This window comes from Aricia agestis, chromosome 22 (genome assembly GCF_905147365.1).
Source record: "Aricia agestis chromosome 22, ilAriAges1.1, whole genome shotgun sequence".
NCBI classification, from domain to species: domain Eukaryota; kingdom Metazoa; phylum Arthropoda; class Insecta; order Lepidoptera; family Lycaenidae; genus Aricia; species Aricia agestis.
The window spans coordinates 1748061-1762175 of NC_056427.1; the positions used below are offsets into that span (position 1 = coordinate 1748061).

The 14115-nt window shown below is 36.3% G+C and overlaps 1 protein-coding gene across 2 annotated transcripts in view; it reads right to left on the reverse strand.

The window, feature by feature from the left end:
• The window catches only part of LOC121738185 (MAM domain-containing glycosylphosphatidylinositol anchor protein 2-like), a 135242-nt gene that overhangs the window by 5393 nt on the left and 115734 nt on the right, over positions 1 to 14115 (reverse strand). For both annotated transcript variants that reach the window (XM_042130081.1, XM_042130080.1), the window contains exons 3-8: positions 6304 to 6420; positions 5097 to 5207; positions 3878 to 3986; positions 3063 to 3199; positions 2548 to 2663; positions 322 to 469 (exon numbers count right to left, since the gene is read on the reverse strand). In XM_042130081.1, coding sequence (XP_041986015.1) covers positions 322 to 469; positions 2548 to 2663; positions 3063 to 3199; positions 3878 to 3986; positions 5097 to 5207; positions 6304 to 6420 — 738 coding nt within the window. The remainder of the gene's footprint in view (positions 1 to 321; positions 470 to 2547; positions 2664 to 3062; positions 3200 to 3877; positions 3987 to 5096; positions 5208 to 6303; positions 6421 to 14115) is intronic.

The window sequence follows — 14115 nt, forward strand, 5'->3', positions numbered from 1 at the left end:
ATTATGGTTGGGTGATGTCAATTCAGTGTTAGACGTGATAAGTCCCCATAATGCAATGACTGTTAATGATGGAGTAGTTTAACCTACTTCCATTCAAAATTTCATCAAAAGCGGTTCTCTGGCTTAAGGAGTAGTGACATATCCAATGGCACTAGTCACAAAGGATATGAGATACCCCCGACCGCTCCTAAAATATTTTCACTATGTGCTATACAGATAATAAAGTCTTTTATTACGACATAACGTTGTGTTTATTCATAAATCCCGCTCTTCAAAAACAAACATACAGATATTTATACCCTTTATTAGTATGGTTCTCACCTTTAACATGCACATTAACTTCGGCCTGATTCGAGCCGATCGGGTTGAAAGCGTAGCAGTAGTATTTTCCGGTGTGCTGGCGATTCACATTCCTGATGAGGACGCTGTTGTTGAAAAACTCGCCGTCTCTCTCGTGCAGACGCTCGTTCTGTAACGCGAGAAAGAGACAGATGATTGCACTGGCGAAAGAAAAATAGATGGATGGAGTATTTGTTGTGGAGGTGCTGGTTTGCTTCGGGATTTAAAGATTGATGGTGCAACTTGGTTGCGAATATTTGGCATAGATGGCGTTGATTGTGATAAAAAATACGTGTGGAACTAGGGGACTGCTGCGGTAAAGCTGTTGCATTTCTTATCAACACATTGTGCGTCGCATGCACACAAACACCGTGCCGTAGTCTGTCAAAGCCTGTCAATAGCTTAGAACAGATGGATAGAGTAATTGTTGGGGAGGTTTGATGATAGTTGGCTTAGTTGTTAAGGTTTTACGATAGATGGCGTTCATTTGCTTCGGGATTTAAACGATAGATGGTGCTAGTTAGTTGCGAGGATTTGGCGATATATGGCGTTTAATTATATGATAATATTTTAAACTAAAAATATTTCAGTAGGGTAATTTAAAATGGTTTATAGACCCTATTTTAGTGCAATACGTTTGAAAAATTACTTAATACTGCATTAAAACTTTTGAATTAGAAAAATGTTAATATATTAAATACTTTTGTCACTTCAGAACGTTTCAAAAATATGAGCTAGTTGTACACAGACTATGTAAATACTAAATAATATAATTCAATAATTATAGACACGATATGAACTTGTCGTTGAAACGTCAAAATGACATTGCCAATGGCACGTAATAAACAATTTAATTAGAAAATATCCGCACACAATATTGAACCGTATTTTATAGGTCAGAAGGTCTACAGGTCAATTTCATCGTGTGAGTCCATTATCGCGTACGTCATTCATTCATTCTAAATATAAATATTAATTCATTGATGTATGTTTTCATTCAAAGGAAAGGATGCCGCAAAATGACCTACTTTTGAGCAAGAAAATAAGCGTAACATAGGAAGGCAGGAAATAATAATTATAATATTATAATAATTATGATAGGCTGTTCAAAATAAATATTAATTAATAAAAAATAATTAAGTAATGTTACTGAGTACTTTTAGAGAAGCTGATTCGTAGGCAGATGGGGGACCTACGTAGTTTAGTCGCGTCAAACCCAGCCGATGGATCACAATAATTAACATTGAATTGACATGATTCGAGTTCCGACCAAATGACGTTGGTCTGCCTAGGAATCAATTTCCTCAATGGTACAAAAATTTTTTATTATCGCGATTGTGACATTATTAAATAATTGTTAGTCTTAACACTTACCGATAGATGGCGTTTCGAAGTTGAATTTTAGTAAAAAAAATATAATAATAATTTTACTCTTGTAGTAAGTCTTTGCTAGGTCTAGTTAACCGATTCGTTGCCACCTTCATTTTCACGAATTCTTACCACAGGCCAAGCAGTTTGTTCGATGACACGCCATAAGCGTAATCAGCCCTGCTAAACGATGACGCCCCACGTGCGGCATTGGCCACTGGTTGTGTTTTATGCACATTTAGACGAAGAAATTGTAATTACAGTATAATCAATTAGTTTTAACGTGTTTTTTTAACAATCCTTGTATGCCGCGCCTGGCGCGTCATCGGCCTCACTGAATCTTTTTAAATGACGCGCTGGGCGCGGCAGTGGCCACGAATCGGTTAAATGCCCTAGGTCCAGACTTGCGTAAACGCTATCTAGACAGTACGGTACTTCCTCTTAGTGATTGACTTATCGATAGGTCACCTATCCGTAGTAGTTTAACTATTTATGCCTGTACTTATACCATCGAAGAAATTAATTAATAGGCACAGACAGTTACATCAGGGTACCTGGTCCATATTTAATAGTAAGTCTTTTATGTTGTTATTATTTTTGTCTTTTTTTTTAGTTTCCCTGGTTTTGTTTTTTTTTTTGTACCTTGTATCTGTGTAATAATTATGTGTATTTAAGTGTAGTGTGATGTGAATGTTTGGTGAATATATGTTTATTATTATTATTACTTACTGAACATAATATTATAGTATTTCTAACCTATAAATTATCAAGACCAAAAATTAGTACAGCGCGATTGCAAAACCAAAACAATGCCATCTAGTAACAAACTCGTGAACTTACGCCGTTCGGTCCATCTCTAGACCAGACGATCTTCGGCGGTGGGGAGCCAGTAACGTCGCAGGTCAGCACCAGATCCGCTCCTTCTGTCACGCGTCCGTTGTCGGTGGCTATGAACTCTGGAATAGGAAGGTGGATAAATTTTAATTCTGGAATATATAGTAAGTTTGGATACATTTTAAGTGTACAAGAATTACTTGCACAAAGTTTCTAGATGCTAAGAATATTTTGATTGTATACTAATTATGGGATATAGCACCCACCAATTTGAATTATTGTTGTAATAAACGCTTACTAAATAAACTTATTTTATAGCCTTACTGGATTCGACCCTCTTAAGTGGTATTTTCCACGAACGGGGATCTGAAAAGGCTTCTCGCTTTTGCAAAGACATTCCGACTAAGATAATACATCTCTGATCTCTGTCTTTATAGGCCTTTTTATCTCACTCACTCAGATGTCTGATCACGTTGCAGAGTTAAAGTTCCCAAGAACCTCTTTACTTGGATGATCCTCACCTCTGATCCTCGGTGATTCCAAAACGGCGACCCTATGGTGGATGGACGGCAGGTTCTCTTGAAGGATCTCGCAGGAGTATACCCCGCTGTCGTCAGGCTGTACGTCCCTGATGAGGAGGTCCGTGGAGTTGGGGGCACTGGAATTGAAGGAAATGTGGATGAGACTCGGATTACTTTAGATTTTCCTGAGGTATATATGTGAGATTCGAGATTTATTTTAATTTCTAGAAGCTTTTTGTCAAGATATTGAATTGATTTAATTCGTTTACATAATATTATTGCGTAAGCTATACAGGATGTTTCAAAACTCATACTCAAACTCATTTTTTTTAATTCAGAATAAATGTTTGCAAATGTTCTCTGAAAGTCTACATGATGCCTACCACCGGTTCGGGAACTAACACGGCGAAAAGAACCGGCGTAAGAAACTCGCACGGGCACTTTACAAACAAAGTATAATAAGCCGAAAAGGAGTGACTCAGGGGGTCATTCTGAACATCTTTTGTTTTGCGACTGGGAAATTTGCGATAAAAATAATGGCTTTTTACTGTGGAAAAGCAAATTTTTTTACCTGTTTCAAATAAACACCTTGTATAAAAGAGAAGATTGCATTATTTGCAGATCTCAATTGTTTTGTTATTTTCGTCGTTAATCATTTTTAGGGTTACCTTGTTGCTTAGATAAACTCGATTCAAAAACCCAAAGAACTGTGCAATAATAATTTAGCTTCTGTTCATTCGCTTCAGTCCCACAACCATTCATCCAACACCATCAGATTCTCAAACTCTTTCTACTCTATTTTCTGGTATACTCACATGGAGAATCTCTCGTCTATCCCATAAGTCTGCAGCAGCTGCTCCGTGGGTTTCATGGTGCCGAGGAAGTATTTTACAGTTCCTCGTCTCCACTGCACCACCACTCCGACTGTGGACATAGGCTAAATTAAGAACTTAAATCCTAGGTTAAATATGAGACATAGATTATATAGGCTACATTTAGAACTTAAATCCAACGTATATTTATGACACTCGATGACGCCCGGTACGCCGTTGCGCCAAAATTCATTTTTCGCGCCGGAACCGTACATTTTTCCAGGGTAAAGAGTATCCTATGTCCTTTCCCGGGACTCAGAGTATATTCATACCAAATTTCAGTAAAATTGGTTCAGCGGTTTGGACGTGAAGAGGTCACAGACAGACACACTTTCGCATTTATAATATTAGTATAGATAGTATATATATATTCTTCAGACTTTAGCATAGTAAATAGATGAGTTTAGAGTTATTTGTTAGTACTTTTTGGTATACAGGCAACAGAAATACTCAATCTGTGAAAAGTTCAGAATGCAAGCTACCGCGGTTCTTGAGATACAGCCAGTAGACAAACAGATAGGCAGACGGACAGACAGCAAATCTTAGTAGTAGCGTCCCGTTTTTACCTTTTGGATACGGAACCCAAATGACCGACAAACAAAACAAGCATCATATAATTCCAAATACAAAATTCAAATATCGAACCGACGAGATGTCTACCGTTAGGCGGAAACACGGTTTTGGCGCCACCGGATATGTTGTCACTATTACGTAATAGAATTAATCACTGAATGCATTAAGAATTATTCATTAATCAATGATTTATTGTTGAGACATGTGATATTATTGTAATCCATCAAAGCCGTGTTAAATTCTTTAAAGCAACGGACCAAAATCTTTTGATGCATTTTATTAAAATTGGCGCAGTCCCAACTTAAAATTATAAAACTATTCGAGAACCGTACATTTTTCCGGGATAACAGTATCCTATGTCCTATGGGACTAAAAGTAACTCCACACCAAATTTCACCAAAATCGGTTTAGCAGTTTGGGCGTGAAGAGGTAACAAACATACACTTTTACAAGACTTCGTTGTCTGGCCGTCCGTCCATCCGTCTGTCAGTCTGTCTGCCTGTCGGTCTATCTATCTGTCTGTCTGTCCTTCTGTCTGCCTCTCTGTCTATCTCTATTTCGCATTTATAATTTAAAGTTAATACATTACCTGAAGGTGACACCTGGCAAGCCAATCTCACATTACTGCCGAGGTCGACGCTGTAGTTGGTGGACTGGGTGATGATGATGGCATCTTCCACCTCTTCCTCTTCATCGCCTCCTGGAAGGAAAGTTAGAAGAGAATAAGAAGAGTTGTCATGAAAAAGGCAGAAGAGAAATGAGAAAAAAAAAGTTATTGTGAAGTTCTTTGTTTAAGATATGTTTAGGACTGGCTTTTAGTATTGTAAGTTTACTTGAAAGTTGAAACTACGTTACCTTTAAGACTGTTTTTTATATAAATATTTGCATAAGACTAAGAAAGGATATTATAGAAATCTGTTTTATACAGGGTTACAGGAAAAGTCGATGTAGATCCGTTAAGGGCGTGTAGTTTGCATCGTTTCTAACTGATTTGACTATGAAACACCCTATCCTAAACCTAACCGTTTTCGAGATTAAGTAGATATTTTAAAGTAGACCTGCAGAACATCTTCCATAATTTTTTTTTTTGGATATCCTTCAAAGAAAAATAAACTTAAAAAATAAATATTTCTTTTTTTAACTTTCAATGTCTTAGTACGATCCGTTAAGTTAATTTACTTACAATTTTGGTTATTGAAGTCATAAGGCATCTTGTCCTAGTTAAAAAAAGCAAAAAGTTATACAATTTTGACTTCTGAATTTTATAGTATACAATCAAATATCTAAAAATTCGGCAAATTTATGAAAAAAAATTAAAGTCGAATATCTCGAAAACGGTTAGGTTTAGGATAGGGTGTTTCATAGCCAAATCAGTTAGAAACGATGCCGACTACACGCCCTTAATGGATCTACATCGACTTTTCCTGTAACCCTGTATACATCTTCATTACAATTTATTTGATCATTAATTATCATCTGTTGTTCCTTTACTCTAGTTTTTCTGTATGATTGAGATAATCACCACCACCATTCTATGCTTGATCATCAAACACTCAGATTTTTACTCATTCATCTATTTATTCACCAAGTAAAACATATTAAACAAATAATTTATTGAACTTAACTTAAACAACATTTAAAACAATGATATTTGTGCAATGCTGCGATTCCTAGTATTACTTGTCCGTTACAGGTACCTACTCGTTTATCATTCACCGCTGTACCTTTTACTCTAGCGTTACCATCATCATCATCATTTTCATCATCACTATTATCATCACCATCATCATCATTACCTTCAGCGTCGTTCTGTGTGTCATCATCGCTCGCCGCGTCAGCCAGCAAGTCATCACCAGCCTCATCATCGACGTAGTTGACGTCATTGGACCGCCGGGCTACGGAGTGTCGCGCTTCTGTGGACAAACAGATTATTATTATTAGATAAATTTTAAAACTTGAGAGGTATTAGTATTTTATATGTTTCGGGGGAAATATTCTGTGTGGTGTCCTACTATAAGTGCTTGATCAGTTTATTACCCTTTCGCATAAAACGAGCAAACGGATCACTTCATGTTGAGCAATTAGCCATGCCTAAAAACATACGTAACAATACTAATAATAATGACAGTTACGGTCCTTAAAATCATGACCCCCATTTGTGTACGAGTATGTTGGTATTTATTTGATAGAGCCAGCTCATTCGCGTCGAAGTATCACTCAGCACTCTCTTAGAATGCATGGGAGAATTTAAAATAATTAATTAAATTAATAAAGATTTAAAATATAAGCCACAAATCACAATGCAGTATTCCATTCAACCGGCATTTTTCCTACCTGTATCACCTACCTCAAAGTTAAGCTTTTAGCGTGTATAATGGAACATAATCACTTATGTCCTTATACGGGACATACAAATCATATGTCCATATATAGAACATAATGCCACTTGGACAAACATGAGTAATGTATGGGATAGGTTAGAAGCGGTAGCGGTTTTGAGTAATTCTCTAGTAAATGTACCTTTGTGACTGAAACAAAGGCGTTTTAATAATAAAATGTTTATTGTTGTACACGTATATTATTAATTTATTACACAGTGGGTAATTTTTCTTTCTGTTTCTTATTTTATTTATTTATTTAGGACTAAAAACAATTTTGCACTAATTACAACATTAGGTTTTAGACATTAAAAATACACGCTTCATGCAATAACTAATTACAATTGGTCACAGCATGCAAGTACATTTTTATAATTCATTCTTTTATAATTTCTGCAAAAAACCTCTTTACATATAACGACTAAATTGATTTGATGAAAGCTGTTGAAATTCTTTGAGTCCCATTAATGGCCACGACACATTCTATCCCGGAAAATGTACGGTTTCTGTGCGACCAACGAATTACAGCGAAATAAAGTTAAGGGCAACATCAAGTTGTCAAAACAAAATCGCTATTAGCTACCTCTCGTAGTAAAATCGCTTCTGTCATCACTTGGACCACACTACAGATTTATCTACCACGTAATAAGCCTTGTTAAAACCAAAGTTAAACTCGGATGAAGATGTTGTTTCATATTTGGAATATAATGGACGTAATGACCCTACCACCCAGCAGTGCCTTGGTCTAACATAGAGCCTTCCCTGGGAAACAAATTTCAACAATTTACAGCTTACATAATTTATTATGCAGTCTTTCTTTTTTATGAAATAAGGGGGCAAACGAGCAAACGGGTCACCTGATGGAAAGCAACTTCCGTCGCCCATGGACACTCGCAGCATCAGAAGAGCTGCGGGTGCGTTGCCGGCCTTTTAAGAGGGAAGAGGGTAAAAGGGGAGGGTAGGGAAGGGAAGGGAATAGGGGAGGGTAGGGAAGGGAATAGGGTAGGGAATTGGGCCTCCGGTAAACTCACTCACTCGGCGAAACACAGCGCAAGCGCTGTTTCACGCCGGTTTTCTGTGAGAACGTGGTATTTCTCCGGTCGAGCCGGCCCATTCGTGCCAAAGCATGGCTCTCCCACGTCAAATAGACGTCTGATAGAAACGCAAAACTACAGGGTGTAACAAAACTAAGTGTTAATACTTTAGGGCGTGTATGGGTCCCCTGTATGTATAGAGTTCACTGTGAAAGTAGCAGAGCTGAAAGAGAAAAGTTCATGACGTGGGGTCACTTGCCCTTACAAATCACACAAAAAATTTGCTCTTTCAGCGCTGCTACTCTCACAGTGAACTTTATAGTATAGGGGACACATAACTTAAACACAAAAATTGAAACTACAATTTTTCAAAATTGTAGTTTATTTTTTTTTTCATTCAGAGCTTTACCGCGGAGCCAATTTTCAAAAAGAAGAAGAAGACAATTAAAAAAAATGATGACAAGAAATACACTAGTGATCCGCTGTCCGCAATCCTATATCGATAAATAAATACTTTCAATTAAATTAAAATGCATAAACAAAACTAGTGACACTATCGATAAATCATTAAATAGTTTAGAGACGTGCCACGATTGTCGATAGATGAGTCACTTATCCGTTAGAAATGACATCATTGAGGCTTAAACAGTGCCATAAAAACTTTGTATCGCGTGACAGAATTGTCACACTACAATGCATCAGAGAAGTTTTAGGTGTCACATTAAAGTTGTAATAATTAAGGCAATTAATATTAATTGAAACAAAACAAATGAAAAGGACGCTTGGCATAATAATTATACTTTGTTATGTTTTTCTGTTGTTTACTATTTCTATCACAATGGCGGTACGGTCTCTCTATTCATCAGTGAACATAGCTCGTTTTCAATCTATTTTATGAAAAAAACCTGCAGCTATATTTATAATTAGTCAAGAAGGTTTTAAACCTTCTTGACTAATTATAAAAAATGTTTTTTTTACTGAACAACAAGATACCTCTTAGAAGAACCAAGACCATTTCCAAAGTTATAATTTTTTTTTATCTCATAAACAGGGTATAACAAAACTAAGTGATTGTATAGACTTGACTCTGAATTCTGAAATTAACAACCTGAAAGAGCAACTTTTTTAAACTTTTATATGGAAAAATTCATGACGCTGAGGTGCTTGCCCATACAAATCACAAAAAAATGCTCTTTCGGCACTGCTACTTTCTCGATATGGTCCATATTATAGACTAGTTAAGTTTAGTTTAGTTAAGTTACACTTGTAGAGTAAGCTAGCTTAAATATAGCTTAGTATAAAATCTAGCTATTTAAGGTCTCAAAAATGTTCAAACAAGCCTTAACCGATTGCACATTCATCTCACACCCATCGGGAAAGCATCGGTGTGTCTGTGCGTCAATTTGTATGTATGTACGAACAGGAAGCATGTATGGACAGGGAAGACTGCGTGTCGGTGGATGGATGGAATACTGATGAGAGTGGATGGAATTTTCGGAATGATTTACATGTGAAATTGTTAAAGCAACAAGGACATAAACGATGACAGACAGGTCAGAATCTAAGAAATATATAAACGAAACCAATATAAATGCAAATGTGTGTCTGTCTGTTGTAGATCTTTTCACGCTTAAACCACCGAACCGATTTTGAAAAAAATTGGTATGAAGATTTGGTACGAAAATGCAGTTTTAAAATGTGTCTTTGTCCTTTCCCGAGACTCAAAGTCCCGGAAAAGGACAAAATAGACTATTTCCCGGAAAAATGTACGGTTCCCGCGCGATAAACGAATTTTGGCGCAACAGAGTTGCGGGCGTCATGTAGTTGTAATTAATTATTTTTCTAAATTTTTATTAAAGATACTTTGAAACTTTGAGTCCCGGAAAAGAAGCTATCTTTTGCCGGAAAATGTACGGTTACCGATGATTTCATGGGAAAGTGGGAAAGGAAAGAAAAGCTGCCCAGTATTTACTGGGCAGCGTCAACTATTCTAAGTCGATGGTAATGACCTCAACCACTATAAGCACGCCGCACAGATGCGTGATGCGAACATTAAGGAAGTAGAAACAATTTGACAGAAACGGGGCACTTCTATTAACGTCAATTAAACCCGACTGGGTCATCGTCTGCACGCTTAAAAAGCTGGCGTTCGAATTTCGAAAATGCAGTTTATAAAAAAGTTTTATTCGAATTTCGAAAATGCAGTTTAAAAATGTTTGTTTGGATTTCGAAAATTTATTCTAAATCTGAAAATACAGTTTAGAAAATGTAAAATTGTAATTCGAAAATGTTAAATAGTTTTGTTCGATGTTTAAAAATGCTTTGTTTGAAATTCGAAAATACTTAATATAAGTCAGAATGCGAATGTATGTCCGTCTATATCTGTCTATCCGTTTTAGCTACACACTTAAAGCGCCTATTAAAACCTGAAGCGATTATGAGATTATAATTTAGTATGAAGAAAGAGATACTTTCAGTCCGAAAAAGGAAAAACATATTTTGTAATAGTTTTAGTCCCGAAAAATGAACGATGTACAATGATAAACGAATTTACGGGCAACATATTATAATAGTGTTCATAATATAATGTTCGCGACTACTTAGAATACTTAGAACTAGCTGTTGCCCGCGACTTCGTCCGCGTGGACTTCAGTTTATAGCGCGCGATGTCAACAAATAAGTGTCAAAAGCTTTTATAAAAATACCCTGGTACCCCTTAAATCAATACAGCTGTGCAGTGTGCACACAATAAGTATTTAATTTTTTTTATATTAAACTTTATATTTTATGCCAAATTTTAAAGCTTATTTAGCCCCCCAATTACACAACTTTACCCATAAACTATTTATCATTGATAGGTTTAAGGTTACGTCACTGCACAGATAAAGTACTGAGTTATTTAATACCTACCGTAGAATAGATCAACAATCGAAAAAAATCGAAACTTAGATGGAAGATGATACCACCTCTTATAGAAAGACTTTTGAGCAAGCGTCAGCGCGATGTAGAAGACGCACGGCGCCATCTATTATGAATTTTTGGAACTAACTTAATTTGAACAAATTTACGCATTTTCACCCACTTACAACCCTTTTTTTCAGTAAAAAAGTAGCCTATGTCCTTTCTCAGGCTTTAGACTATCTGTATACAAAATTTCATTACAATCGGTTCGGTAGTTTTGGCGTTTGGCGTGAAAGCGAGACTGACAGACAGACAGACAGACAGAGATACTTTCGCATTTATAATGTTAGTATAGATTATGTGCACACTACACAGCTGTTTTTGGGTATTTTGATTAATTAAGGGCCGCGCTACACCGGAATGGCAGCGGCGAGGCGAGCACTTTCAGCGCTGCCATTCCGGTGTAGCGCGGCCCTAAGAGGGGTACCACTTACCAGGGTTTTAAAAAGTTTTTAAATTTGACACACATTTTGTTGACACCGCGCGCTATAAACTAAAGTCCACGTGGACGAAGTCGCGGGCAACAGCTAGTGTTACAATAAAGTAAAAAATAAAACGCCATCTGTTGAATCGTATTAGAACTAAAATGTTCATTGCATCGATATATTTCTGGATTTTTTATAATATTATACATAAAATATGTTTAAGATTTTTGAAATTTTATTTTAATACACATCCAAGACCCAGGAACATTGAAAACTTTTTGTTCCGCCTGCGGGACTCGAACCCAGGACCCCCGGGATGAGCGCTGGCCACGCGCAATGCGAATTCATTTTCATCGATATTTTCATGGAAATAAGATATTTTCCCACATCAAAATGTAGCCTATGTCCTTTCTCAGACTCTAGAATAACTGTATACAAAATTTCATTGCAATCGGTTCAGTAGTTTTGGCGTGAAAGCAAGACAGACAGACAGACAGACAGACAGACAGACAGAGATACTTTCGCATTTATAATATTAGTATGGATTTATTAATCTTACAAGAACATACTATGGTCTGATGTCATGTCAGAGGTCGATGCATCAATGTCATAGTAATTATACAATGTGTTTACAAGGTATTTATTGTATTGACTCACGCAGTTACGGAATTCTTATCGTTATTGCCACATCACAGAAAATAAACTGCATTTACTCGGTGCAATTTCTAAGAAAATATATAAAACTAGCAAATGTTGCTTTGCCATTTACGATGTGGGAATATAATTAATAGCCTACTGTTATAACTTCAGAATTCATCACATGGAGGCTTTTATGTCACACCGATCTCAGATAATTTGAAAGGCGCGTTTCAGCATAATGCAACCGCGTTATGAGGAGTCCACAGTCCACACCGCCCTTTTTTCCATACAAACGTTGTCCCCTGTTTCCTCCCTGGATAATGCTAGTAGAGTTATAATTTTTTTCCTGAATATCTACGGCTACTAATACAATGTCCCTATGTTTTCTTTTTTTTTCATAATTTAATTATTAAATAAGATATGAACGTTCAAAAACCCAAAAAAATGGCCAGATTTTCCGCTGTGTTCAAACGTCCAGAAAACAGATTTGGCTAGATTATACAAAAAAAGCAAAACATAGGAACACAGCTCAAGCCTTTTTTTAATCTTTAATGAAAAAAGTACTCAAATCGGTTAAATTTTGGAGAAGGAATCAGGGGACAACGAATCGTTGATTTTCTGGATTTTCTGCAGTTGTCTCTATCGCTTTCTGCGGTATAGGTTTGAGGTAAGGGAGACAGCTATAGATATTACACGTACTTTTTTTTCATTTCTCTAGCCCCTGGTGTATCCTCTTAACACTTTCAAGGACGTTATAACTTGAGACTGTATGACAAATGACACAATACAAATTATACGACGTATGAGTACGTAGCGTCCCATTAAAATGTCGTCTCAAACGTCTTGAGGGTCGAGCGCTTGGAGTCCCGCCACAAAGTGAATTTTAGCTCCTTTGTGGTGAGAGTCCCGACGCACCATCTACCGACCTTCGAGAAGGAGGAGTTCTGGCCGATTGGAGTCGTCTACAGGAGGTTCCGAGGACGACTTCCGAACACGTCGCGCCCCACGTCGCAGACAATACGTGTTTAGTGTTTTAGTGTTAGTGTTAGTTTTTAGTATAATTGTATGTATGTTAGTCTATAAGGTATTTATAATATGGGCCAAGATGCCTGATTTAAATAAATAAATTAAATTAAAATATATTGTTTTATACACATCATGACACAACCGTTTTATCACGTCATCGTTTAAAACTTTAACACGTTTAAAACTTACTCTCCGTGACAGTAAAGCTTCGGGAATTTTACATGTTGTGACAAAAGATACATTCAATGGGATTTTAACTTGAATGTTAATCGGAAATGAACGTTCTGCCGTAAAATACACATGTTTTTTGGACGTCATCGTACGTTGTGGCGTATCAAAATTTCGAACTATGACGTATAATGTCGTTCTGTCCTCGAAAGTGTTAAATCTATGCAGCACATAAAATTGCAACAAAATCTGTGTAGCTTAGGAGGAGTTATGCCCACTGCATCGTAATTCGTAACGCATACATTTCATAAATACAATGTTAAAAACATGGTGTGTGAAACTTATTTGTTACCTTACTTTTATGTCATCAACATCAATTCAGTTATTATTTCAAATTAAAATATTATACAGTGTGTAACAAAAATAAGTGATAATATTTTAGGGTGTGTCGTGTTCCTTGTAGAGAGTTCGCTGTGAAAGTGGCAGCGCTGAAATACGATTTTTTTTTCACTTGTCACGAGTTTCCCCATACAAAAGTAAAAAAAAAATTGGCCTTTCAGCGCTGCTACTTTCACAGTGAACTCTCTATAAGGAACACGTACACACCCTAAAGTATTATCACTTATTTTTGTTACACCCTGTATACGTCAATAATAACCTAATAAATCGAAGCAAATAATTCGTCAAATAAATAAAAAATAATACAAAATATAGAATCTATCAAATAATAAGAAAATATAATTAAAACATTACAATTTACAATACATTATACATTATAACAATTCATTTTTCAATTCATGTTTATAACAAAATATGAATTAGGTATAATCACAGAAAAAAAAATCAACAAAAAAAAAAAAAAGACTCAAAAATATCGATACTACGCACATCCCTAGTCCAAAACAACGGAATTGCTTTAAGAAATTAGTAATTTGTCAAGATGGCTACCATTAACACGAAAAGCGCTATTTATGACA